General features: G+C 39.9%; 1 protein-coding gene across 2 annotated transcripts; it reads right to left on the bottom strand.

Moving 5' to 3' along the window:
* Positions 1-576: 576 nt before the first annotated feature.
* On the bottom strand, positions 577-24,741 carry faxcb (failed axon connections homolog, metaxin like GST domain containing b). Of its 2 annotated transcripts, XM_047361436.1 has the most exons (7): positions 24,508-24,741; positions 20,383-20,504; positions 13,016-13,151; positions 12,558-12,754; positions 10,713-10,930; positions 8,282-8,398; positions 577-5,200 (listed from the first exon to the last, which is right to left on the bottom strand). In XM_047361436.1, the coding sequence occupies exons 1-7, from the start codon at positions 24,541-24,543 to the stop codon at positions 4,881-4,883; spliced, it is 1,146 nt and encodes a 381-aa protein (XP_047217392.1). In that variant the 5' UTR covers positions 24,544-24,741; the 3' UTR covers positions 577-4,880. The 2 variants fall into 2 exon arrangements, with proteins under 2 accessions (XP_047217392.1, XP_047217391.1); XM_047361435.1 differs by lacking the exon at positions 24,508-24,741 and having other exon boundaries at positions 20,383-20,830.
* Positions 24,742-24,810: the final 69 nt, after the last annotated feature.

Below are 24,810 nucleotides of genomic sequence, written 5' to 3'. Positions count from 1 at the left end.
TCGCTCGCAGCCTGCACCTGCTTCGTCCCTCGGGAGCCTGGTTCCTGAACCGTGGCCCTCGCATCTCCTCCTCAGGCCCGTAGCCCAGCCACTTCATCTCCTCCACTCATCTCCTCTTCTCTTCACTGCAAATTCTTTTTCTTTCGATATTTTACTCCTTTCATTTCCTCTCTCCTCTTCCCCCTGTGACTCCCAACAATCCCGCTATTCCCAGCTTTGGCTTTCTCACCCTTTTTCTCCACTCTACCACCTGATCCTCTTCTTTTACAGGTCTTTTCATTTTTTGCTCCTGGTTACTCCTGCATATGCCCCCCCACCCCCCGCCCCCACAGTCCTTTCCTTTCCTTTCCTTTCACCTTCAGTAAATCTCTGCTGCTGTTGGCTCGCCCTCCAGCAGCTGGCAGACCCCTTTGGCACCTGAATTATTGCACCTTCTTTGCCTGTTTGATAACGCGACAAAACACATAAAATAGAATCAGAAATATGACAATAAACAATATGAAAAAAATATAACATCTGGCACACCATATTTACTCCCTCAGGAGTTAAGCAGCAAAAAAAGATCTAAACAAGATGTTCAAAATTGTCACAGCTAGACTTTATTGAAATCCTCCAGTCGCCCCACTTTTTATGACTGAACAACCACAGGTAGTTGGATCAGTCAGTCAGACCAACATACAGCAGGATACACATTGTCACACAATATTTACATTACACCAGCACTAATGCTATGACATGGCTCCAAAAACAATACATCTAGTAGTATTAATATGGCTTGATTAAATCAGTCCAACTGTACTGTTTGTGGTGACCTGACCCAGAGAGATGACTGACAGCTGGATGGATCAGGACAGATGAGACCCCTGGACCAACATGTTGGAAGGACATCCTTAAAGTCTAAGAACCAAGCTCTGACCTAAAGCCACTAAAACACCTAACCAGCCTTCAGCTTATTAAACGGAACAATGACAAAATAATTTGATTTTACTGCCTAGATGCTAAGATTGACTATGTTTGTCCCAGAACTTTGAAGGTGGATGGAATTTTATTTGACGTGCAAGCAGGCGTGGTCCACAGTGAAATTTTCACAGCATGATCACCTTGTGGAAAAATTACCTAGTTTCATGGTATCACAGAAATTTCAAACAAAAATGCGATTAAATATAGTTTCTTTTTTTGTAAATAAAAAAGGTTACATGTATTCCTAAAACACATGCCTGGTGAGTGATTACTGTATTTTTCAAGCCATAATTTGTCTTTCTTGTAGGCCATAGAAAGGTTTTTTAACTTTTTTCAGCCAGCTGACTGACAGTGTGCAGTCACAGATGCGGTTGGGCCTTTGCTACATTGTTCTATGCTCCAAACAGCCAAAGAAAACTCCTGTCGTTCTTGTCTTTGTCTCATCTAATTAAAAAGGGCTTTATATGGTAGAAATAATATACCACAGAACATTTTAGCACTTTTGAAACTTGTTAAAACCTTTATATTTGTAACTGGCCCATGCCTGTATGCAAATCCAAACAAACACTACCAATTTATTTTCCAAACAAAATGAGTTTAACATGAACTTTCTAATTATTTCCAGATTTTAACTGAAGTCTTGAACGGCATATCTGGCTGACTGGTAGACAAACACTCAGTTGGCGTACTTTACCAGCCAGGCGCTAGCTTAATTGGTGAGTCATTTGTTTTGGAGCAATCAATGTGCAGGGGGAAGCGGGTGAGTAGGGGTGGGGTGGGTGGTTAGTTTCGCTTTGCTGAATGAGCGCCCTGCTGCTTCTAGGAAGGATGCTAATGAGAGCAGTGAGACTGAACCAAAACAAAACAGAGAGGTTGTGTGGCTGGAAAAAGAACTGATTTAGAGAGATAGCCTTGGACAAACTTGTCCTTTCAGAAAGAGAGTTATTTTCATTTTCCATTTTTTACCTGATGCGTAAACTAGTTATATTAGTCACATTAGTTTATGCTAGAAGTTTGAAACGTCTCACTTTTTGTAAGTGGTTTGTGTCTTGTTCCAGGGTAACTCAGAGCAGCAGAACGTGTGAAAGAAATTATGAAAAAATAAGAGGTTGCTGAGCTTTTTTTTCTGAGCCACAAGTAAATTTCAACTCATCTCACCTTGTGTTAGGGAGATCTATGAACCACTACATGTGGACAATGTATTATGTAAATTGACTGGTCCACCCATTTTAAATACAGATGTGTACATATCTGTTGGTACCAGTGGTAAAGATGTGTAAAAGCTCCTAATAATGTATCTTTTATTGCAGTATGTGCAAATGTGCACATAAACATTCACAATAATCTCATTAGAAATTGTTTTTAATAAAGTCACATTTGTTGGTATCCCTAACAATACTTTTAACATACATGTAGATGAAGCATCTTTAATATATTTATTTTACTTGTTTTAATCGGTCAGAGTTTCTAGGAACGTCTAATTCGTAATCTACAACTTTCTGTTCCCCTGGGGTGCATATATGTGATGGCACAGGAACCAATCACCTTTAGCTATCAGGCTGGAAGATAACCCATATTTATTTTACCACAACGTACAGTGAGCAGGGTTGTAAGGTAGGGGAAAAAAAGCTCCAAAGCTCACAGTTAGAGAAGTGCGGCCAAGAGAGGCATGTTGGAGGTCGCCAAGTCTCTGTAACAGCTACTAGATGCAATCTACCTGTCAACCTGTTTATTTTTGAGGTATACCCAGAATGTAGGATAAATGTTCGGAAAAGCATCTCATCCCCAATATTAGGTACGGTAGTGGCCCTGTGATGCTGCGTGTCTGCTTGTCTTCCAAAGAAATTGTATAAGAGTGCACAACATGAACACTCATGAAATACCAGGAGATTTCAAAATACCAATCTGTTGGTCTCTAGGAAATTGAAAATGGGTCATCATTTGGCCTTTCAACAGGACATTGATCCAAAGTATATGTCCAAATAACCACAGAAATGCATCATCAGATTCAAATTCATCTTCTTCCATCTCAATCATTGGACCTATTGGACCTATTTAAAAAAAACTCAAGAGAAGAGAGCATAAAAGAAAGACCCAGGATAGATCATCTAGAAAGATTGTACAAAGAGGACTGGCCAAAGATCCCTCCCTCTGTATACTCCAAACTTATTAGATAGACTGAAGGCCTTCCTGCTGGCAAAAAGGGGTTGACAGCAGGGTTACTAATAATTGTACCAGTGGTGGTTTTGTTGTTTCCTAATGTTAGATTTTCCCCTCACTAAAAAAAATGTACTCAAATTACAGTTGAATTAAAAAAATATTACTGTGAGACTATGCTGAAGCAATAAAAGATGAATTTATTTTTAGACTTTTTGAACATCTTTACCGGTGGTGCCAACAAAGTTACCTGCATCTCTACGATTAGATTTTGAGCTCTTCTACCTGAAAGACGCTTTTGGTCCATTTGGAGTTTTTCCATCTACCTACCTCTGGTTTGATATTCTGACTCAGTGGTGAAATGTCTCACTGATGACATTCACACCGGGTAAATTTCACATACACACAGCCAACATAAGCAATGCATTCTCCCTTACTGAATGATCACTGACAGAACCTTTAGTTTCCCATGTTACATCGATCATAGCATTCCTTTTCGGCCCTCTCTGTGCCTTCACAGCAGACTTCTTCCTTTGACATAAGGTAAAAAATAATTCCCCAGTAGTGCAAAATAACATGTTTCTGAGAGCAATAAGAAAACAAGAAATATATATTTATATACATAAACTCATTAGAAAAAAATTGAACGGCACTGGTATTAAATTATTCAAAAACAAAAAAAACAACTAATGTCACCATTTTATAAATATTCTGAGCACTAAGGCTGATTTGTTGCTGTGCTCAGTTTCAGTTTGCCGTTATGAATGCACCCACACACAACACCTACACGCTGTAAGACAGGTCACCAATGAGTGGGAATTACAATGTCGGGAATGAGGGACAAATATTTGTAGCAGTAAATGACTCGCATCTCCTTCAGGAATCTGCTTGGAAGGCCATAGGGGTGCCCTATGCCTCCATCTAGTGGTCGAATACAGACTTACACATCAAATGTGTTGAAACCATTTTTTAAAAACCCAAGCCTAAACATAAAGTGCATGAAGATATTTACTCAATGAAGAAAAATAAAGACGATAACTGGTAATTGAAACAGGCACAAATGTTTCCTTCTGCTCTCCATCCAATAAACCTGCTGAAAGATTTGGGTTGGAAACGATGAAGTCATAGGCCCCTTTTCAATAAGATTTCCAACAGTACACAGCAGCATAAAGGACATGGCACTAGGATCTGTGATGGACAAGACGTGGCACTCGCTTTTGTCTGTGTTTACTATTCAGTACACGGATGGTAAACAGCAGAGACACGGCAGCTGTTCCTTTTGATCCACACGATCAATCCCCACCTGTTTGAATGGATTTATGCGTTTTGACACATGGCAGAATGGTGATTAGTTGAATCATTTCATAGCAAGTGAAGTGCCAACTGTCTTGTCTGCAACCCTTCTCCCCATCGCTGCACGAGATCAGATATTTAGTTGGTGCAACTTTCAGGGCGACTTCTGTATCTGAGAATGAGACAAATAAGGCAAAGATGAACTGCCGATGTGACAGTTCAGGTGATACAGAACGGGACAAACGGCACACTACATGTTTTAGGAGGTTTACTTTGTATCCTCTGCATATAAACACCCAGTCAGAAGGAAGCGGTAACATGCTGGGTTTTGTCAGTGGAGAACCTGGAATAGTTTCCCCAGATATGCAAACGGTCATCTGGACAGGTTGTTCATGTGCAACCACACAGCTGCCTGCCACATTGACTATTCCAGTTTTCCTGTCAGTCCCACTTTGTTAATCAGTCACAACTCAAACCTCCAGGTCTGGCATTATTTCCTCTTTGAGCTGAATGTCATTTTCAGAGCCCGTCCCCATGTCCGAATCAAAAAGTGAGTGGTCCGACTCAGGGGAAGGGGTGTGTGTGTGTCTGGCTGACTGGCTGCTGCTGTCACTGTCATCTAGAGTGTCAGTCCTGGAGAACAGGCCAAAGTCCAACAGGCATGCAGGGGTGCTACTGGTGCTGCTCTCGCTGTCTCCATCGTAATAAAGATCCTCCACCTCCACGAACCACTCGGGCCAGAACTTTCTTCGCATCCGTTCGCAGAACATGGCCAGGTTGATCAGCTCTCCTGAGGAGACATCAGCCACAACTGGGTCACATGTAGAGCAAGAGCTTAAACCTCCAACGAGGTATCGAAGAACTTTCATCTTTTTCATTTCACATGAGAAGTTTGCAAGTATGAAAACACGGATTTTTCTTTTTTTTTGACACTGCGGGTTCAGGTGCAGTGCCTCTGTAAAAGTATTCATACCCCTTAAGTTTTTCCACATTTTGTCACAATTACAACCACAAATTTCAGTTTTGTATTTTATTGGGATTGTATGTGATAAAATAAAAAGTAATGCATACTTGTAAAGAAAAGGAAAAGGATAAACATTTTTTAAAATGTTTTTGTAGTTAATATCTGAAAAGCATGCACAGTTTTATTCAACCCCATTAACTCTGAAATTCTTAAATAAAGTCCAGAACAATAAAGTAATTAGTAAATGGAGTGCAGCTGTGTTTAGCTTAACCTCAATATGAATCCAGTTGTTCTGTGAAGTCCTCACAGGTTTCTTAGAGAACATTAGTGAACGAACTTTATCATGAAAACCAAGGAACACAGCAGACATTTCTGGGACAAAGCTGTGGAGAAGTTTCACAGAGCAGTGTTTAGGTCCTCATGGTACAGCTGCAAACCTCTAAGTCATGGCCAAATGCCTAAACGGACAGGTGAGGCTGAAGTTGAGGTTTTTGATATACATGCTATGTGTTGTAGAAGGCTAACATTGCACAGCACCCACAACCAGTTTCCCCAAGGTTGATTTCTTCCACAGGGACAGGGAAGTTGGGTCGAGTTCAAGGGAGGATGTATGGAGCTAAATTCAGGGCAATCCTGGAAGGACTGGGGGGACCAAATAGGTTTGCACCAAGTAACATTTCAAGAAACAGCCTCTTCATCAGAATCTGATCTCTGGTTTGATGAAGAGCCTATCGCTTGATACATTACCTTGGTACCACATTACAACACAACAAATGATTCCTGCATTGGTATCTTGCAGCAACTGGATCATTCACAATGATCCAGGGCAACATCCTCTACATGTTTCAAGCGCCACAGCAGAGAGGATCTGTTTGCTTGTCCTCTTGTTCCACACAATTTCCTCATTTAAATATGGCGGTCTGCACCTATTTTGCATCTGTTATCCGTTGCACTCTCAGTCTTTGAAAATCGCATGCAACACGCCCCAAATGCCATTTTTTGTGCAAACAAAAAATGGCATTTGGGGCACATACAGTTCCAGTAACACATGCTGAGGTTTGTGGTCCTAAAGTAAACAAATAAAGAGTTTTAAACACTTTGCAAAAGCTACTGCATCAGAACAAGTAATTCTCTTTTCACACTGCAAGTCATAATACTGTTGGTAGAAACGATAACATCAGAGGTTTTGATTACTGTAAAATCTAACATATTGTTGAAGGTCTTTTCCAAAAATGTGTATCAGTGAAAAACACTTTAGCTCAAGAAGTTTCATAAATTCCAGCTAAGAAGTGTTTTGAACATATATCAGTGTATTGGTCCTTATTGCTTTTCTCAAGATCAGTATTCAGTAGGTGAACATGTATGTATTTAACAGATCACATTATAATCATCACATCTGTTAGAAGTGGAGGCTAAACCATCATGTTATAGCAATGCTTTAACTTCTAGATCTTATAGAGAGATTGTTTTAGAGATCTATATGTAAAGTGCATAGTATTTAAATGTGTTGAGGTCTCATTGTGAAAGCTTTGTTTCTCTCATCTTTAGAAGGAACAACTGCACTTGTGACTGAAAGCTAATTTTTATGTTTTGTTTGCAGCAATAGTGGCCTTTATTTTTCTTATTTGTTTTACAGTAAGCTGACAGGAAAGCGGTGGAGGGAGCAGGAAGCCAGGAGTCGAACCCGCGACAGCTGCGTCGAGGACCGAATCTTCTGGCTGCATATGGGTTGCACGTATTTCCTCTGCAACACCGTCACGTCCCTGAAGACTATTTTAGTATGTTTCCCGCAGTTTAATGAGAAAAAGCGATTAGTAACTCCCCACCAGATGATACTGAGGCCTGTTTACCTATGAAACACTGATCTTGATAAGCTTGATAAGGATCAAACAGCAGATCGCTCAAAAGTGTGCATCACTTTGCTTTGCAAAACACCACAGCCCTCTGGTGGTAAAAACCTAAAACATCAACACTATTAAACGCTGCCAACAAAACCTTTAAAAATCCCAAATATTCCACAACTTTTCCAAGCTTTACAGGAAAGCTTCTGTACGTGTCAGTTTCATTGTATCTTTAACCTTCAAATAGTGATTTTAACTGGCGTCGTTAGCAGTTGTTTGGTTGATAAGAGCTAAACTGTTGCTCAGAGGATATTTTTAATTTCAAATGTCCACAATTTTCCAGACTAAAATTTCTAAATGTTATCTTTTTTCTGTTAGTATTATGTCAGTTAGTAAGGATAACATTCTAGTATAATTTACCTCATTAGCTTTTATTATCTGTATGTTCCAAAATGATTCAACATGATGCTGAGGTAGCCTCTGATTTAGGAGTGAGGTAAAGGGTATCTGAACCAACTTAATATAGCTCAGTTTTAAAATCTGTAACACTTGGACTTATCAAATTTGAAAGTTAAAGTTCTAGTGTGTAAAACAAATAACTTTCACTGATTTCTTCAGATTTGTATGAATCAACTTTAATTTAAAGTTCACCAGTGGTGCTTATTTTTCAAATGTGGGGAGGTGCTTTATAATAATGACAGGTAGATCTATGTACACAGTTTAAGATTTCTACGATTACCATTTATCTATCAAATACGTTTTAGTTTAAATTAAATTTGACAGAAGTTAAGTTATAACTACAGTTATAACTATAGTTAGAAAGATGTGCGAAGCTGGTAGAGACATACCCCAAAAGACTTGCGACTGTAGCAGAAAGTGTCTCTAAAAGTTGTTGACTTATGCTAAACTTCAAGTTTTATCAGTAAAGCCTTGTAAAAACCACATTGTTTTCTCTAATTGTGTACTACTGTGTGTTATTCAATCCAAAAAAAATCCAAATTAATTCAACTGAAGTTTGTGGTTGTAATGTGACAAAATGTGAAAAGGTCCTGACAAAAAAGCTGACCTTTGATAAGTTGTTCTGGCCGGGTCCCAGGTAGAGTCCACATAGCCTGAGCTAGATGGCCGAACACTGTGGCATCTAATGTTGACATCTTAGAGCCCATAAAGTATTTCTTATCCCCTGCATGACAAACAACAGATACATTGAATGCAGACATTTCACAGCACAAACTCAGCTGGTCATACGCCACTACATCACGTCATATTTGTTTATGTCAAACTTGTTGCAAGTATGTACTGCAAACTACTATTTATCCTGATTAAGCCATGTGCCAGTTACTTTCCAGCCTTTGATAAATTGCCAACTACCTTCCAGACTACTGTCCAGGCCGTGTATCTGTCAGATATAGCAAAGTAAGTAGTTATTTTTCATCGTCATTCCTCGGGCTGGAAAAGTAGCAACAATACATTTATACTACTTACTAAAAGTTAGGGATATTGGGCTTTTGGTGAAATGAATTGAAAACGTAAAACATATTATATCATGAAAGTAGAGCATTCAATGAAGATGTTCTCATCTTAAACAATTTATTAAAACAAAAACCAACAATAGCAGTAGGTATACCATAACACAAAAATGTCCATCTCAATAACGTGTCATGTGCCTTTGAGCATTAACTACCGCTTGTCAACGACAGCTCATGCTGGTCACAAGTGAACTTCTTGTCTGCTGAGGCATAGCATCACACCCTTCTTGAAGGATGGTCCTCAGGTCATTGAAGTTCTGGGGTCCAGAGTTACGAGCCTCAAGACGGCCACTCAGCTGGCCCCATAAGTTTTCTATGGTATCAGGTCAGGAGAAAGTGGAGGCCACTCCATTCAAGGTATCCCAGTCTCCAGCAGTCGTTCCCTAATGAGTTGGAGCATTGTCGTCCATCATGATAAAATTAGGTCTGTGTTGTTCATGCAGGGGAACAATGATGGAATAATGATGTTATTCAGCTAGTATGGGCTTGTCATAGTACCAATGACGAAGTGCAGAGCAGTTTTGTATTGACTAGACACACCTGCCCACACTGTAACACCACCATCACCAAAAGCTCGTCTGGAGACAACAGTGGCTGATGCACTCTCCTTGATGTCTCCAACATCGTAGGCGGCTCAGCGCGAATCAACTTTCAACAGCACTGAGGCTCACTGGCCCCTCGTCCATTGTAAATGCTCCCTGGCCCATGCAAGACCATGACGCTTGTGCCTGGTGGTGCGGTCAAGTACCCTTGCAGGTCGTCTAGCACATAGACCACACTGATGTAAACAATTTCAAATGGTCTGACGTGACGCTTAGGTGCCTCTCACCTCCCTTAAATGTGCATGGAGTGGAGTGGCATTCATCATCCAGTTTTGCAGGGCACTGTTCTAATGAAGCAGTCAACAGTGTGTGATGTGGTCAAAGGACGCCCACTTCTGGAAAGACGGATTCTTCATAAAATGAAGAACATTATGGAGAACTCTGAGCATCCTCTTCATGAGACTGTCCTACAACAACAGAGTGTCTTCAGTCAGAGGCTTCTTCAGATCTGCTGTAAGACGGAGCGCTACAGGAGATCCTTCCTGCCCACAGCCATCAGCATCTACAACGTCTCTTTGAAGAAACCTTCATAATGAGCTACAACGACATTTAATTTCCCTTTGGGATTAATAAAGTATTTTTGAATTGAATTGAATTCTATGCCTTACTGTGCCTCTTCCAGTCTCCAGTCTCTCTCAATCTCTGTTGCAACCTACTGATGACACTCAAAGCTCAGTGGCCACATCCTGTTTAAAGCCTCACAATGGTGAGGTACCGTTGATCAGTTGTTAGGGGACGTCTTGATGTCATGATGTCAAAGTGTGAACAGCATTATGAAGAGGACTGTTTAAATACCAACTCTGATTGAACCAGGAAACTAATTGGTTGATTCACCTGTCGTGAATTTAGCTGTTAAGCTCTTTGTTAGAGAACAGCAAGTTGTGCAAAAGGTACTGTAACAGTGAACAACTGGACATAACATTACATTACATTAAAGGTGAACTATTGTTCACCTGTAAATAATATAGTGCATTTATGTTCATCCTAAAACTTCACCCAAAAGCCAAATATCCCTAACCTTTTGTGAGTATTGTAAAATGAAAACATCTGGCATTTGCACAAAGCAAACAATAAGTGGAGTAGCCATGTTTTGGATTAGTGCACAGATTATTTCACTCTGAGAATGACTTTCCATTTTTTCACAAAAAACATTCATTAAATGGAGAAAAAGATCAATACAAATCTATTTTTCAGTCCTCCACCTGACCATTGCTAACTGGGTGCTTACATAAAAATCATTTTCTGACATAAACTCCTTCAGCTGAGCTAATTAGCCTTAAATGTGAGACCCATATAGACTAGCATCATAATACACTACAACCACGAAAGCCTGATAATACATGAGCTCAAGGATTGCTGTTCCTACCCAGCAGAGTGGCCAGTGTTCTCAGGTCCTTCTCCATTAGCGTGTAGACCTCCTCCTTGGAGAAACGGCCGATGCCGTGGCCGTACATCTCTCTGCGCACTACGCTGCCATTCAGATGGCTCAGCAGCCACTTTAGGGTGTCACTTAGAGGACCGTTCATTGCCAGCAGCTTCTGGGTTTCTTCTACGTTGTCCACCCACTGGCAGTAGGCTATAGTCCTGAGGGAACACACAGCATAACAAGAGTTGAAAACATTACTGAGAATAAAAACTACTTTGATTTAATTGCAATAATAGGGATTTCACCTCCAGATAATGAATTCCAGCAGACATTTTTGATAATGACATGTTTACATTGAAAAAGGCCTTTAGCAAAGCAAGACGATATTACAACCTCTATTAGAACGATCCCCTAGATGGATCCTATTCCTTTTTTTATGTTCTCTGTTTTATCACACCAGATTTAGTATTTCCTAAAAGTACTTCTAAAATATTTTAGCAGCACATTACGTGTTGAAAGAGACTCTGTATCTAAATGAAGAATAGAATTAACATAACTGTGAAGCTAGTTGGCGGTAGCGTTTGCAACAAACACAAACCATAATGTTATTATACCATTAATCCTAATTAAATCTCAGAATGTTCGGTTCTCACTGTTGGATTTGGCATCCTATGTGTACCTGAAATATATCAACATGTCATGATGAACTTCACCCTATCAGTTCATCTACAAGCTCTGAAGCCTGATATCAGACTTCCTTTCGTAGGATGCAAACTGTAAGATGGAAACGCTCCTAATGTGCAGCAGCACTCGTTTTATATAATGTGTATGACTGGTTGCTGGGCAGAAACTGAATCAAAGACTCTGGCTAATATCATGTCTGGCTGCATACTTTTTAAATTATCTGACATCCCAAAGACAGGCCCAGCTTTGCTAAAAATAAAACTAAAAACTCAGATGCTCAGACGAGGTTGAATATTTACAGGATATAGCCAGGGTACAGGCACCAAGTGCTAAGTGACAGCTTTCTTAACTCAGGCCAAAAGGCTCATATAGTGACTGAATATATTTCATTAAATACACACTAATTATAAAAACCACAAGCAGCAGTAGTATGATATTATCAAGCAAGATGCAGGCTACAGTCTCCGGGGCTCATAATACACCCCACTGATGCTAGCATGTATTTTATAATGTAAAGAGCAATGAGCTGTCAAGTTGCTCTTTATAAATAATTCAGCCCATTGGTTCTAGATGTGGGTCTAAATATGTCAGGTGGAGGTAGTAGCTGAGAAAGCAGTCAGGAGCAGGAAAGAGTGAAACAGGATGTGGGTTACATGACTGACCTCTGCTACTGTCCTCATCTGACAAACAACTGAGCTTGCAGCTGAGTGTGGGGTTAAAACAAGGTTCTTCATGATGCGTCCTGATGTTATCAAAGGGATGGGACTGAAACGGCTACAAAGGATAGGTGGAAGATGGATAGAGCTTTTAGGTAATGGAAAACACTCTGTGTGTGTGTGTGTCTGTTGGAAGAGAGGTGAAAAATATTTCCTACAAGCAGGAACAGCCTATGTTTATTCCGGCCGCTCTGGTGTGACTCCACACATCAGCAAATCAGGAACCCTGAGGACAGTATCAGCCCACAGCAAAATAAAGAGCATTATGTCTAAATAAAGCTAGACAGTCTGTCAGGGAACAAGCCCTCTGGATATTTTTATTAGCATGCCAAAGTTGCAGTTTCAAATAAACTGATCCAAGTTAGTACCAAGCTGTAATATAAATCCAGTCTTTCATAATGTACCATTTCTCCATACTATTAATGTGTGTGTGTAATCCCCATACCAGTAGAGGTGCTCCTCAACCATTTTGGTTACTGCTCTGGACACGGCGATTTCTTGTGGGGTGAGGTTCTTGTTCAGGTTGACCCCCAGTTTCTCCTCCAGGAAATCCACGATGAACTCTGACCCCGACACCTGCTCATAGTTATACTCAATCCATGGCATCTTTCCCTGCGGTGACAGCTTCCCATCAAAGTAGTTCTGCAAGTGACAAAAAGATACTTTTTAGCTCGATAGCTAGGATTACATGGAACATACTGTACATTTGGTCAACATTACCTTCTAAAGTAACGATAGATTGTGTTTCTAAGCTGTGTCTTGAATATGTATGTTGAATGCTTGTACAGAACAGAAAACCATCAGTAGCAAATTTAAGAGTACGTCTTCCATCACTACCAAATGACTGCCTTGGAAAACAAAAGGATGGTAATGAACGAACTAGCTAGCTCCACTCTCGGTTACCTGGTAAGGTAGATCCAACATGCGCAGGTACGTCTCTATTTTGAGACAGAAGGGGGAGAGGCTGGGGATGCCGTTATTTGGTCTGGAGAACTGATGGAGGATGATGGCATCCTTAGAGTCCAACTCCTGCTCCTTCCTACACACACACACACACACACACACACACACACACACACACACACACACACACACACACACACACACACACACACACACACACACACACACACACACACACACACAGCACAAATAAATGAAAGCACATACTTAATAAAATTTGATATGTTCATTTCCATACTGTTTAAGCTATTATTTTGGTCTCATCTTAAATAAGATGGAAATTTCATATAAGATTTGATCAATGTCCAACTCTAAGCTAACACCAAACCATTTCCCTTTGGGATTAATAAAGTATTTTTGAATTGAATTGAATTGAATTGAACACAACAGTATTAAAGCTAGGCAAGGAGATTATTCTCATTTATTAGGCTTTGCCCTGCCATTAGCTCAGTGTTGATCATATAAAGTTTTAGAGTCTAAGTAATCGAAGCAACCCTAGGCATTTAAGTATGTTTACACTGGCTAGAAAATATAGTTGATATTCCACTGTGCTGCTCCACTGAGGGGAATCAGGGGCCCCTGAGGGACTAAATGAGTCATTTTCCTCCAGCTCTGAGCAAACATAATGATCTGAACCAAGTGCCGGCAGCCTGAAAACACTTACTGTACTAGTTTGTTTGTGAGAAGAAAACATCATAAGGGGGAAAAAGAAAAATCAATCAGATTTTCCTCATTTTAGTGTTCATATCACTCTGTCAAGCAACTGATTCAATTACTACAACACGACTTCTTGAACTCTAAAATAAAATAAAAACCTACTAGAAGAAAGAGCTTTTGATATGCAGGTAAAAGTTTCAAATTGTAAAATAAATCCATGAAATACATTGCTTATCAGATGGACAGAATATAAAAATGATATGTGGCCAAGACAGTTGTCCAAGGACATATTATAACTTGAATTCGTTTTCTAAGCATTTACATAGAACACATTTTGAGCCATGTGCAAAAAATATCACTGTTGTTCAACCCTTGTACCCAAGCGAGGCATCAAACAGTATGGAACAAATTCATAACATTTCTGATTATTTGGATATACCAAATGTCAGCGATGACATGGTTGCAACTCCACAATCTGAAAATTGCATTGACCTCAGCAATTATGCAGCATCTTTTGTGGCCCAGATGTATTCATCTTGAAAAGTGACTGTTTCTAATGTTATGAAAAGTGTGAGCTGTGCTAAAGAGCTGATTCTTTTTCATTGTTTCTTTTATGAATTTTATTGCCATGTTGTTCATACATGTTCACTGAATATTACAAAAAATATTTAATAATGCAGACAGTCTTTTTTTTTTAAGATTTGGAGTTAATACCTTAGAAAAATGGGTATTTTGTTTGCTTGACTTTGTAGTTTGAATTTATTTTAAAACTTTTTTTATATATTTGAGCTGCCCCAGCATTATTGTTGCAACATACATAATTGTAATAAAAGTATCTTTAATATCCTCAAATAGAAATGCCCGTTTTTATTTGACCTTATCTATGAAAACACATTTTATACATATGTGTGTCAAAATAACACATTTGTGTTGATTTGACTGACACAATAGTTGCATGAAAATGACAAACACATTAGCTGTGTCATAAATGACAGCATGTGTTGTCCCTGAGCTGATTCGGCACGTGTGTTAAAATTTAACATATCATGTGTTGTTTTTGACACATCTGTTTTAAGAGTGTAGGCTTGGGCTGGTATGAGATTTTATAAGTATGATAACTTTGAGTAAAAACACAATGGTTTCACTCTGGTATTGCAGTGGCACCACCAAGGGAAGAATCATTTGTTGATGCTTACAAAACATGTTCTATCATAATTTATCTGTTAAATGTTGATACTTAGAAACTTGAACTGACTGCCCAGGTTGTCAGAAAAAAAGTTTTAAGATTTATTTTTGTAATCAGACCTAAGTTTTAACCTCTACCATAGAAACATATGTATATGAAACCCCTGACATTCTGATCCAGCTTTGGTTTTGGAGCGTCACACCAGATTATTAAAGGCTTCCATCTGGTCACCCCTTGCAAAACCTTTTATAGGTCTCCATTTAATACAGCATTGACTGAATAGCTTGTTTCTTCAATCAACAGGTTTTAACTTTCTTATGATCAGCAGGTCTGAACAGTCATTCCTTCTACGTATGTTTCCTATATGAAAACATGCTTCAGTCAATTCTGTGATTATCATCGCGGTCTGAACCCCTGATCAATTATTGGGTAGTATGCATGGAAGCCATTAGCTGCAGAGGATGTTGTTGTTAATTCTATTTACATTGTCTACTGTTAATCATGTTTAGATAGTGATTGTGTGTTTTCTTTGTGATTTTGTTTTTTTGTTTGTTTATAAGTCGATGTAATTGAACGGTGTCATGTGCTCTGTCACAAAGCAAAATTTCCAGTTGGGATTCGATTCTATTCTATTCTATTCTATTCTATTCTATTCTATTCTATTCTATACATTAACAAAGGAAGTTACTGATGTAAATGAAAAGGAAAAATTGTTCCTTCTGCTGCAAATATATAAAAAAAAATGCATAACAGAATAAAACAGTGTAACACATTTTAATGTAATATGCAGAAGGTAAAATTACTGATCACCAATTTTCTAAGTAAAAATATTTCTAAAGGTGAAACTGACATGGAATTCTCACCAGATGTCAGTAACAACCCATCCAGTCCAGACGTGCAAAGAAATCAAATCATAGACGTCCATAAATTATGTGGAATAAAACTGGGGGAAAGGTTTGAACACCCTTACTTAAATTTATGTAATACTTTGTACAAAAGCCTTTTTTGATAATGGCAGCTTTTAGACACTTCATGTATGGAGAAACTAGTTGCATACATTGCTCAGGTTGGATTTTAGTCCAATCTTCCACACAAGGACCTGTGCTGAAGGTCCTGTTGGCCCTTTCAGTTCTTTTCATAGATCTTCTATAGGAATCAGGTCAGGTGATTAGCTAGGCTTTTCTAGAAGCTTTGTTTTCTTTTCATGGAACCAAATGAGAGTTTCCTTGGCTGTGTGTTTGGGATCACTGTCTTGCTAAAACCCATGCAAGGGCATCAGATTTTTCTTATGAATGTCTGGGTACATTTGTCCATTCATCATTGCTTCAGTTAAGTGAAGTCTACCGTTGCCAAATGCTGAAAAACAGCCACACACCATGATGTTCCCACCTCCAAACTTCAGTGTTTCCACAGTGTTGTCAGGGTGTTATGCAATGCCTTTTGACCTCCAAACCTGTTGTGTATTATAGCATCTAAACAGTTAAATCTGAACAGATTATATTCTCCCAGTATTTCACTAAATGTAGTTCAGCAAACTTTAAATGCGCCTCAGCATGCTTTTTTCATCAGCCATGCAGTGTTGCGCAGCAAACATGCATACAGGCCATGGCAGTGGAGTTAATTACTAATTGTTTTCTTTGAAACAAGAGTCCCCGCTAATTGTAGGTCTAACTGAAGCTCTGTGCAACTGCTCATTGGCTCTTGGACAACCCAGTAGTTTAGAAAGTCTTCTGTAACTAATGTCATATCTATGTTTTGCAACAATAAGGTAGCAACAGTCCTCAGACTGATACTGGTAACCAGCCCATGCCTAGTTAATCACACCCATCTACCTATTTCATTTCACACTCACAGACTCAAAGAATTTCAATGGAGATCCGTTCGCAGGTTTTGAACCAGACCAGTATCCTATCTAGCTGACATTGTCCAGCAGGTCGGATCATATTTGTCTGATCTTGTTCAGCATCGTGTAAATTACTGAATTTCCTCATCCATTGTTCTCTTGTCTAGTGCAAACTGACAGTTAATCCCTGAATGCCGCTTTGATCTAAACATCCATGTTTACCCCAATCTAATCTTATTATCTTTTACTCTGTTAATCACAACTGTACAGTTTGTAGTTTCTTTCAGTATTATTATTATTAATTATTGTCTGTTCATCTTTATAACCCATGTGTTTCCATGTGTTCCATCATTTTTCTGCTAATGCACCAGATTTGTATCATCATCATTTGAATCTATTGTATTCCAATGATGGTCCATGTTTGGCTTTCAGTGTGATGTGTTTCTTGCAAATATTGAGTCATGTTTCTGCCCATTTGTTCTTTTTTTGCTGTATTGTTACAGAAAAAGGTTCCTACTGCTCTCTGTGTCACAAAGAATTAATACTTTTCCTTGAATTATATCAGCTTTAACAGCATGAAACATGTCACAGAATCTGGTTCATTTTAGATACTCATTTGAACAATAGAGGTTTGTCTGCTGCTGTGTCCTCACACCTCCCTTGGTCAGGAGTATGGGACACACATTAGATGTTGTTCTCTGTCCTTGAATTGCTTCTTTGCCTTTTTTTTTTGCTTGCAATTACAAACAACCCTTTAGCGCATGGTTGGCCAAACTTTAGGCGATCATTGCATTCTGTCCTTTGTGCAAAAAGATAATAAGGCTTTCGAAGACAGCAAGTTGTTGTTCATAATTGTGGAAGAGATCTGCAGGACAGTTGCATTCATATATACAGGGGTTGGACAAAGAAACTGAAACACCTGGTTTTAGACCACAATAATTTATTAGTATGATGTAGGGCCTCCTATTGCAACCAATACAGCATCAATTCGTCTTGGGAATGACATATACAAGTCCTGCACAGTGGTCAGAGGGATTTTAAGCCATTCTTCTTGCAGGATAGTGACCAGGTCAATACGTGATACTGGTGGAGGAAAACATTTCCTGACTCGCTCCTCCAAAACACCCCAAAGTGGCTCAATAATATTTAGATCTGGTAACTGTGCAGGCCATGGGAGATGTTCAACTTCACTTTCATGTTCATCAAAGCAATCTTTCACCAGTCTTGCTGTGTGTATTGGTGCATTGTCATCCTGATACACGGCACCGCCTTCAGGATACAATGTTTGAACCATTGGATGCACATGGTCCTCAAGAATGGTTCGGTAGTCCTTGGCAGTGACGCGCCCATCTAGCACAAGTATTGGGCCAAGGGAATGGCATGATATGGCAGCCCAAACCATCACTGATCCACCCCCATGCTTCACTCTGGGCATGCAACAGTCTGGGTGGTACGCTTCTTTGGAGCTTCTCCACACCGTAACTCTCCAGGATGTGGGGAAAACAGTAAAGGTGGACTCATCAGAGAACAATACATGTTTCACATTGTCCACAGCCCAAGATTTGCGCTCCTTGCACCATTGAAACTGACGTTTGGCATTGGCATGAGTGACCAAAGGTTTGGCTATAGCAGCCCGGCCGTGTATATTGACCCTGTGGAGCTCCTGATGGACAGTTCTGGTGGAAACAGGAGAGTTGAGGTGCACATTTAATTCTGCCGTGATTTGGGCAGCCGTGGTTTTATGTTTTTTAGATACAATCCGGATTAGCACCCGAACATCCCTTTCAGAGAGCTTCCTCTTGCGTCCACAGTTAATCCTGTTGGATGTGGTTGGTCCTTCTTGGTGGTATGCTGACATTACCCTGGATACCGTGGCTCTTGATACATCACAAATACTTGCTGTCTTGGTCACAGATGCGCCAGCAAGACGTGCACCAACAATTTGTCCTCTTTTGAACTCTGGTATGTCACCCATAATGTTGTGTGCATTTCAATATTTGCTCTTACTGGTGCAATGTGCAATTAATGAAGACTGGCTACCAGGCTGGTCCAATTTAGCCATGAAACCTCCCACACTAAAATGACAGGTGTTTCAGTTTCATTGTCCAACCCCTGTATTTGAAACCTACAGCACTCAGGTATGTTTTGGTCCTGAATTTTGAAGGTCTGCCTTGGTCCTGTCTTTTTTTCAACCGTTCCACTTTATTTGTAATTGATAACAAACAAGGGAATAAATGAAATCTGTAGCTACAGTGACCATCTGTTACCTTCCTAAGGGAGTTTTAATTTCATTTTTTATTGATTTAATTGACAACTGTTCTGTTTTTGGCCATGTGTTACAGTTTTTCAAAGAGTCTTAAAACTGCAGACAATTCTGCATTTTGTACTTTGGCAGATGTTTGTAATAGAAAGGGACTCCATATTTTTTCCTCTACCTAATCTTAAGGAAAACAATTACAAGAAATCTACAAGTTTTTAAATATGTTGGTTTATAATATATTGTACAAAGGCCTTTGTGCTTAGTGGTAATGTATGTACTTTGAGCCTTAACTTTGAATATTTTTTATATTTTTCCTTATTCATTGATTACAAAGTACACCAGATAAATTATCATCGTCCTAGACACGTTGTGTATTGTCCTGTGTTGCGCTGAAGCTACCGTCTTCAGACTTATGAGTGGCTCAAAAGTCACTGTCCACACTTGTGGTGCTGAAAGCCCTCCAAATACTCTAAAGGAAACCCTAAAACCTTGACTTGTTACAGCACCAGATAACCTCAGAATCCTTTATTTTTATTTTATTTTATTTTTATTTTTTTTTGCTCCTGCAAAGGACAGAACTATTTCAGACAGGAAGTATCTGTCAGTGAGCAGGGTAATCTAAGCTGGTTTACAGTAGCCCTGCTGCTGCCACTGCCACCCATTAAGTCACATGGCACAAACAGATGATTCTGGCAGACTGCAGAGCCAACATCAGGAGCCTGCACGTGATTGAGCAGACTCAAAACACAGCTTATAGGCGGGAGGGGAAGTGAAGGCACACACTATCAGGCCACTGTAACAGGATGTACCTACTGCCCGGCACTGGGCTAGTCCAAATATAATCCCTCTTCTGCCAGGCACGCCTTATTGCTCTGAGAGTAGCCCAGTGATGTCCCCTGTCCCGCTGCCAATCAAAGCCATGTTGAGGGTCTATTCTTTCCTGGTTTTCAGGTGCAGCTGCAGCATCTGCTCACTGCAGATGTATTACAGGCCAGGTTGACTGCAGAGCTCCAGTGTTTACACTCACTCAGCCGCGGGCCAGGCTGGCTGGCAGGCGAGCAGCCACTCTCTCCTAACAGACCTGTGACAGTACATTTATTATGTTTTATTTCTCTAAACATGTCTTGTCCTTGGTAGAAGGACACATGGACAGTACGCTCAACCACCACAGCGAAATCTGCAGAGCAATTCCACCGTAACTGCTCTCTGTAGCATCCATCTATTTGTTATGTTACCATTGAACGCTGTTCTCAAACCTAGTCAAGCCAGATGAGCAGGTGGGCTTTTTATATGGGCCTCGAAATACTGACGGGTGAATAAAAAGAACACGAGAATCCAAGCATGTTGCTGTGTCCACCTACCTGATGGCGAGCAGCTCATGCAGTAGGTAGGCTGCAGCAGCCAGCAGGGCCCCCCCGGTGATGTAGAGGGTCTTCTTCCACCAGGAGTCCGAGCCCAGAGCAGACATGATGCCTCCGTAGTCCTGCAAAGGAAAAGCGATGATGTAGCCATATAATGACTGCTGCTGCTCGGAACCGCATATCCCGAGCGGCAGGCTGTGATTCCGCCCCAGTTCCACCACGCACGGCCGGGAGGAGGCGAAGCCAGCAGCCCAGTGCATCCTCCCACCTTCGGTTACGACCACCCGGCTTCCTGCCAGCTGCGATCCCCGTTCGGCTTCATCAAAACGCCCAGCGGGATACCTACGGCATGGCGGCGGCGGGAGTACTAGCTATTTACCCAGAAAACGGTCTGAAGTAAACATGACGGCCCCTTCTAGGAAGATGCTCCGCGCCCAGCTCACCTCCCTCTGCGGGTTCTAGAAAGCATTGTTACATATGCTGGAGAAACAGCAGTACTCTTTCCGGTTGTACTCATCTAAATAAAGGTCAAGGCTGAGATTATTTGAGGGTTTCACAACGTGGCAATCTACTAATATTCCTCTAGTTACATTTTAAAGGTTAGTTTAAAAGAATCAAATCTTTGTAGATCAGCACAGCATTCACTAGGGTAGGGTTAGGGTTGCAGCAAGTTTTTAACAGCTGACTTTCTCTGACTTGAAAGATCGTAGATGTCAGTTTTGACAGGCAGAGGTTTAATGTTTAATGGAGAAGCATGGCAATAAAACAAAGTTTCAGTTGGGTTTATGGTCAAACTGCAGGTCATGTCTACACCAACATCTTTACACTGAAAGCAACTAGCTGCCTTTCATACCCAGTCTCCCAGTATAAGACTGGGAATAATCAGAAAAGAAGAAATTAACATTTTTTACACAAATCTAACAAACAATTAATAGTGCCCAATACATATTTACATAAATACAAATCTTTATGACTATACAAACCTAAGGCTAATAAAAAGAATAAATCAAATTTAGCATAACTCTTGCAAGCACTACTCTAATCTAATTGGTTTGCTCCAAGAGAGTTTAAGCAGCATCTGGAGCCTGTTTCTCCCTGTTGTTGCCCCACCCTGCTGAGGAGATACACCAGGAAGAGGTAAGTGGTTGTTGTTGTTCCACTGAACAGGTATATTCTTAAACTGAAAAGTTAAACCAATAGAAATTCAAGAAAACCCAAACTGACATTTGTAACTGTGTTCTCTTTATAGAGGAAGGATGGCCAATCCCTCTGCTTCTTGATAATGTCTCCAAATGTCTGAGCACAACTACAATAAAGAACCCAAACAACCCAACCAAATGGTCTGTATCGCAATCATACATTAAGCCCACATTTCTGTATTAAAAATGTCTTTATTGGTCTGGTGTAATAGTCTAAGCTTAAATGCTGTATTCCTTAACTTTAAGCGGAAAATCATCACAATTAACACAAATCACAATTTTTTGTGATCATTTAATATTAACAATTTATGCTGCACTAAACTGTCTTCATAAAATCGTGTCAATACTGAAAAGAGCTAAGACATTCAAATGATTACTTTAATCTATTAAAGCTATTATAAATGAAAAACAAGTCTAACAAAACTTTAATCAGCGACAGCACATTGTTTCCTGATTTTTCATTATGATTTACTCAGATTCTTTTTAATTCTTTGTTCAAATTGTTTTTGGTTACCCTTTCGCACACCAAACATTCGGTGGTACATATTCTGAAAGGGTTACTACTGAGATTCAATGGCCTGCATGCCATCAAAAAGCTGCTTATTCAGTCTTAAACATTATACATTTTGTATTAGGCATGGGCTGGAATGAGATTCCCACCGTATGACAACCTTGACTAAAAATACCACCGTTTTACAAACAAAACTTTAAAAGTGACCTAAATAAAAAAGCATAAATTTGTACCGCTGCTAAAGCAAACACCAGTGAAACTATAGAATAAACCCCCGCTAAAATGGTAGTTTTTAAGATGCAGCATCACCGCTCTTTATAGAGTAACACTGGGATTTACTCCATAATCAAGCTTATATTTCATCAATTCCAATTTCAAAGCATGTTACCTTTTAAAAACACAAAAAGGTGGTGATTCTCTTTAGTTTCCACAAAATTATGGTGTTTCCCTCCACTGCAATGTTTTGCAAACAGCCAACATTTGTCTGTAAGCAAGATAAAATGATAGTAGCTGTCAGTTGATGGTGTGCAGCAGCATACAGCAGGAGGGGCAGTGCTGTGTTACTCTGTGCTCCACACTGCTGATGAAACCTCCAGTTACTGACACCTTTAAAGGGCTCATTTAAAGGGGACACATCAAGCAAAATCCACCTTTTCAGCCTTTAAATACATTTTGGAGTCTGAAGATTGCACAAAAGTTTCATTTAGTCTCTCCAGATGTTGCAGAGATATCTCTATATTCTGTTTAGATCATGTTTTTCAATCCGTTCAGTTTTCTCTATCATCTGCTGCGTTTTTTGAACTGTTACGTCACAGTATTTGCTGATCAATTTTGTGTATGCCATATTTATTTCTCGCTGCGATTTTGTAGTCCAAGCTCAAGTATGCCTATAGTGAAAGAGGATAAGTTTGATCGGTGAATATATCCACACAATTCATTACACCATCCCTCGGCATCAAAACCTTTTCAAAGTGCCTGGTCAAATTTTTATTTTTCATGATGTGGGAACATTCGAAGCACTTTGAGGATAAGTGCCTCCAGCAACCTCCGCCATTATCAAGAAGGATTTGAAGAAAGACTTAATCTGACTGAGGACTCAGTTCCTTCTGTCTATGGAAACGAGGGACACAGCAAAGCGGTAAACTGCAAATAACGCTAAAATGACAACAAACTTTATTTTAGACATGAATTTATTGTGTTGATATGACATCCTGGCCATTGTTTTTATAGCAGTAGCAATGTTCCTTCTGCTTATGTTAGCGCTGTGTGGTGGACATAACCGTACTGCGTATTTTGAATAGTATTATTACATAAACAGTTTTGTATTGTTTTTTGCCGTTTTGTCTTGTTTCTGCAGCGCTACATGATTATTATCAAACTACAAAAATGGCTAAACGGGTCAAAGTGGAGCACTCCATGACCTGGAGGGTGGCGGGGTGGGAAGCACCTCAATAACATTTAAAGAGACCACACCAACACGAGTTGCTCTCAGACGCTCCTCAGAACAGGAGTAAAAGAGGAGCCTGTGGAGCTACAATAACAAGGAGTTCAGACCAAAGCCTTGCAGCTCCACTTTCTATAGACCACAACTATATGATTTATGGGTAAAAAGGAAGGATTTAAAACACGGCATGTGCCCTTTAATCCATACAGATAATATAATGGAAGGTTTTAGCAGTATCAAAACTTTTTAAAATCTCTGTTCACCTTGATACCAGTATGTGGCCATGACTATTTTATATTAGGGTGTGTTGCTCCGTCTTAGAGCTACATAAATGTTTTTTTTTTTTCTATTCATGATATTTATCAAATGAAGATCTTGTCACCCAAGCTACATTCTACTTAACAAAGTCTATTTAATATGTAAGGTGTAGACCTATATTAAAAAGTCAAACACAATAAACAGCTTAGTGGTAAAAACAGGCTGACATCACCTAGAACAAAGTTAGGAAATTTTCTTTTACTTTGTAAAAACACAGTGAAACCATTTCCGGTATGGAGCTATTAAAATGCTGTCGCCTTGACGTAACTTTGCCTGTATTGTCTAACTCCAGTGATGGGGTCACCCTGCCCTGACGAGCCAACAGCAGCATCCCAGTGAAAACACGGGATCGTCGCAATGATCGCCCGTGACGTAGCTACATCTTTGATAATATTCAAACAAGTTCAACTCTAACGTAAACGGTAACCAAATTAAGCATAATTTACTGACATTTGCGGAAATAAGTCAGTTACACGTAAAATGCTATCGGTTATGTGACGTTTTTCTTACTACTAACAGTTTTTAAACATACTTTTATAGAAGAATGTAGTAAAAGCATGATGCAGTAGGTCTAAACTGTAAAAATAGCTCTAGATTATTTATATAAATGCATTATTTTCACTAGAAACTGATAGTTGAAGTAATGTACTCACTCTGGAACAACCTCGAAAGTGCAAGAGTACGTTCATGTTGACGGCCTAATCCAGCAGCTGCCGAGTTGGGAATTTGTTGGGCCCGTGAGACTAGGGACACCAAACCCGAAAGTGTTCCGCTGCTGTCATCCGTCCGCAGCTTGTGTCCACGTCAAGGACACGGACCCTGGCGAAGACCAAATGAGTCAACTAATGGTGGACCTTTTAATCTTTACGGCGTTCAGCGCTGCCATGGCGACGGCGACTGTGCAGTCGCGCGCCTTCTAGGAACGCGCACCTTACAGCGCGAGCGTGTATTAGTCA

The sequence above is a fragment of the Girardinichthys multiradiatus genome, chromosome 3 (assembly GCF_021462225.1).
Source record: "Girardinichthys multiradiatus isolate DD_20200921_A chromosome 3, DD_fGirMul_XY1, whole genome shotgun sequence".
In the NCBI taxonomy this organism is placed as follows: Eukaryota; Metazoa; Chordata; class Actinopteri; order Cyprinodontiformes; family Goodeidae; genus Girardinichthys; species Girardinichthys multiradiatus.
Note: the sequence above shows the minus strand (reverse complement) of the source record. Positions and strands in the feature narration are given on the sequence as shown.